Here is a 3,202-nt window from a genome sequence, read left to right on the forward strand (position 1 = left end):
TCACTCAAATGAGAAATATGCCAAAGAATAAAATAATACTATACATAATTTTTAATGTATTATATTTGTAAATTGTACTTATGTTGAAATTTTTAAAATATATTACAATACTATTTTTGCGTTCTATGAAAATTTATGTTGCTCCATATAGACCAAATTGTAAATCAAGAATCCCCCACCCCGGTCAATGGTGTCCCCCTTTACCAATGTTAAAATCTGGTCACCTTATCCTACCAGGTAATGCGCAGCATGCCCTCACTCTGTCTCTTTCTCAGAATATTATGCTGTATTTTCATTCTTATGCTTATCCTTAAGAGTTTTATCATCATTTAGTTGATTCTTAAGCAAAACAGCAAATATATTTTGATTAAAATGATGGTAACCTTAGAGAGACTTGTACACGTATATGATATTTAGTAATCTAGGAATAGAAATCTTCTAAGTTATTAATAAATACTATTCATTTTCACAAACGTTTTAGATTCATAACAGTCCAAGTCTCTCATATAATTATTTTCCCCCGTAATGCTTCCTGTTTATTATTTTTCATATAAATTGGATCACAGTTTTGAATGATTTTTCCTTAACTAATGACCAATTATTGGTATATGGAAATATTGATATGTATTTATCTTTTTCCAAATGAATTTTGTTATTAAAATAATGATAGTAACAACTATTCTGATTCCATTTCACTTTCTAGGCATGTACTCACCTGAAAATCTTGCTATTTTTGTTTCTTTCTCATATGCATCTTATATCTTATTGAACTATCAGGAAGTCCTACAAACAATTTTCACTAATAATAGTGATGTGAGGAGCCCCAGTGAAGTCATGGTTACGTGTTTGTCTGTTTTTAATAGTGAGATTGGAACTTCTTGTTTATTTCTAAATCTTTAGTGATTTCTTTTTTGGTGTAATATCAGCTTTGCTTTTTACCAAAAGGTATTTTTCCAGACATTAGATGCTTCTACCTTTGTTGCTTGATGTCGTTCTTTCTTTCCGTGGGAGCAATCGATGTGAACACCTGTGTGCTTCGACACACGGGGTCTCTGCACTGTTCAGTCTTTGGCTTGTTTCCCTCTCCACTCAGGCATGTTCTATGCCTGAGAGGAGAGGGAGATTTTGAAGCAATAAATGGTACCAGGTGCAGAAGACGAAACTATATACTTTCTCCCACTCTTCTTTAGACAGCGGAGACTTACCTTAATAGCCTGGATGCACTCAAGATAGGAGGTTCTCTTCACACAGGCCACCAGGGGACCATCCGCAGAAAGGACTTTTATCACATTATCCCGGAAACTGAAGCATTTTTGGGCCTCATGATCTGACACCGTGCACCATTTCACAGTTCTCTCAGGGACGGCCACACACAGACCTAGAGGAGAGAGGCCAGAGGTGTAAGGAATTCCCAGCACACACTTTTCTCTGCTGGCATGAGAGGTTGAAGATGTGGCAACGAATAAGTGAGCTGTGTGTGGCAGGCCCCAACTGGATCAGTTCTGTGACTCACATGAGTTCTCGGGCCCCATTTCTCTGCTTTTGTCCAATCCCCATTAAAAGCATCCCCAAAAGGTTAAAATGGCCAATGACCCAGCAAATCCACATCTCATTATATAGCCAAAGGACCTGAAAGCAAGCACTCAAATAAATACTTGTGCAAACATGTGCCTTACAAGACTATTCACATTAGTCAAAAGATGGAAAGAAGCCAAGTGTCCCTCAGTTGACGAATGGGTAAAGGAAACATGGTATGTACACATACACACCCCTCTCTTTCAGCCAAAAACAAAGGAATGAAAAAAAAAAAGATTCATGATATACTACTGTTCATGAACCTCAAAAACATTATACGAAGTGAAAGAGTTCTGACATGTATTATATACTTCCATTTATATGAAATGGCTGGAATAGGTCACCCCATCAAGATAAAAAGCAAGTCAGTGATTGCCAGGTGTAATTACTCAATGAGGCTGGGACATTCTTTGGGGACAGTGACAATATTTTAGAACTAGATCAAGGCAGTGGTTGCACAATATTGTCAATGTACTAAATACAACTGACTTATACACCTTGACATGGTTACTTTTCTGTTATACAACTTTCACATCAAAAAATGGGTGGGGGGGGGGGATTCTCTAGCAAGGAGGTTTGGGCCTGGGATTGAATTTTGCTTTTGATCTTGGATAGACTGACCTTGAAAACCAAACCAAACCAAAACACACACGGTTTGCCATCTCCTGGATTCTGACTCACGGTGGTTCCACCTGTGTCAGGGTAGAGCTGACTCTGCTGGATTCTCAATGGCTGATTTTTCAGAGGTAAATTAGCAGGCCTGTCTTCCAAGGTGCCTCCCGGTAGACTTGAAGCTCTCACCTTTCAGTTAGTAACTACTTGATTCACCCAAGGACTTCACACTAACTGTAAAAATGACTCCTTCTACTTTACAAAGAGGAGAAGAAGAATCAGCAGCTCGAAGCCAATTCCTTTGAGGACAGGACTGTACCCTTCCGCCTTCATTTACCAGTTCTGACATCGACTCTCCCTACAACACTCTACTTCTCTGCTGGGTTCAATAATTTGTTTCAAGAGCCACAGAGCACTTGCAGACATTATTCACTATTATGGAGTTTATTGGGGAATTATAATTCAGGATCAAAAAGGACTCAACAATGAGCTCTTTGATCAGGAGAGTGTCCTCAGCCATGCCCACAGGCAGGACTCTCTTGCCATTGGCCTGACCTGCTCAGGCAAGTGTTACAAAGCTCTTCCAACTGCCAATAAGTGTTCAAAGGTTCTCCACTCCACTAGCCAGCCAACTGTCCAAAGGCACTCAGCTTTCTCACTCCATGGGCTGGGAAGCCCAACACTGTCTCCTGCCAGTCTTCTGATTCTGCTGCCTCTGCTATTGCCACTTCTCTGCCACTACTTCTCATGCTATCTTGCTGTCTTTGGCATAACAGTTTTTCTTTGCCTCTTCCTGGAACAAAAGATACAACGAGGGATCTCAGAACCAAAAAATTCCCTCTGCTCCTGGCTCTACTTTCTGAATAGTAATGAGATCCCCTTTCCTCCTCTTCATGCCTAACCTGATGGTAAAACTAACCAATCCCATGTTAGGCATCCATGCACACCGGCCTGTCCCAATTCAATCGCTGAGGTCAAAGTAGGTGCATAAGCAAAAGTTGTGAAGAAAGCTGAT

General features: G+C 40.0%; 1 protein-coding gene across 1 annotated transcript in view; it reads right to left on the minus strand.

The window, feature by feature from the left end:
• LOC101642524 (inhibitor of carbonic anhydrase-like) overlaps nt 1-3,202 on the minus strand; it is a 50,411-nt gene that overhangs the window by 41,856 nt on the left and 5,353 nt on the right. Inside the window, exon 2 of the mRNA XM_045297802.1 lies at nt 1,206-1,378. Coding sequence (XP_045153737.1) covers nt 1,206-1,378 — 173 coding nt within the window. The remainder of the gene's footprint in view (nt 1-1,205; nt 1,379-3,202) is intronic.

The sequence above is a fragment of the Echinops telfairi genome, unplaced genomic scaffold (assembly GCF_000313985.2).
Source record: "Echinops telfairi isolate 266 unplaced genomic scaffold, ASM31398v2 ScPeMD7_7422;HRSCAF=8460, whole genome shotgun sequence".
Taxonomy (NCBI): domain Eukaryota; kingdom Metazoa; phylum Chordata; class Mammalia; order Afrosoricida; family Tenrecidae; genus Echinops; species Echinops telfairi.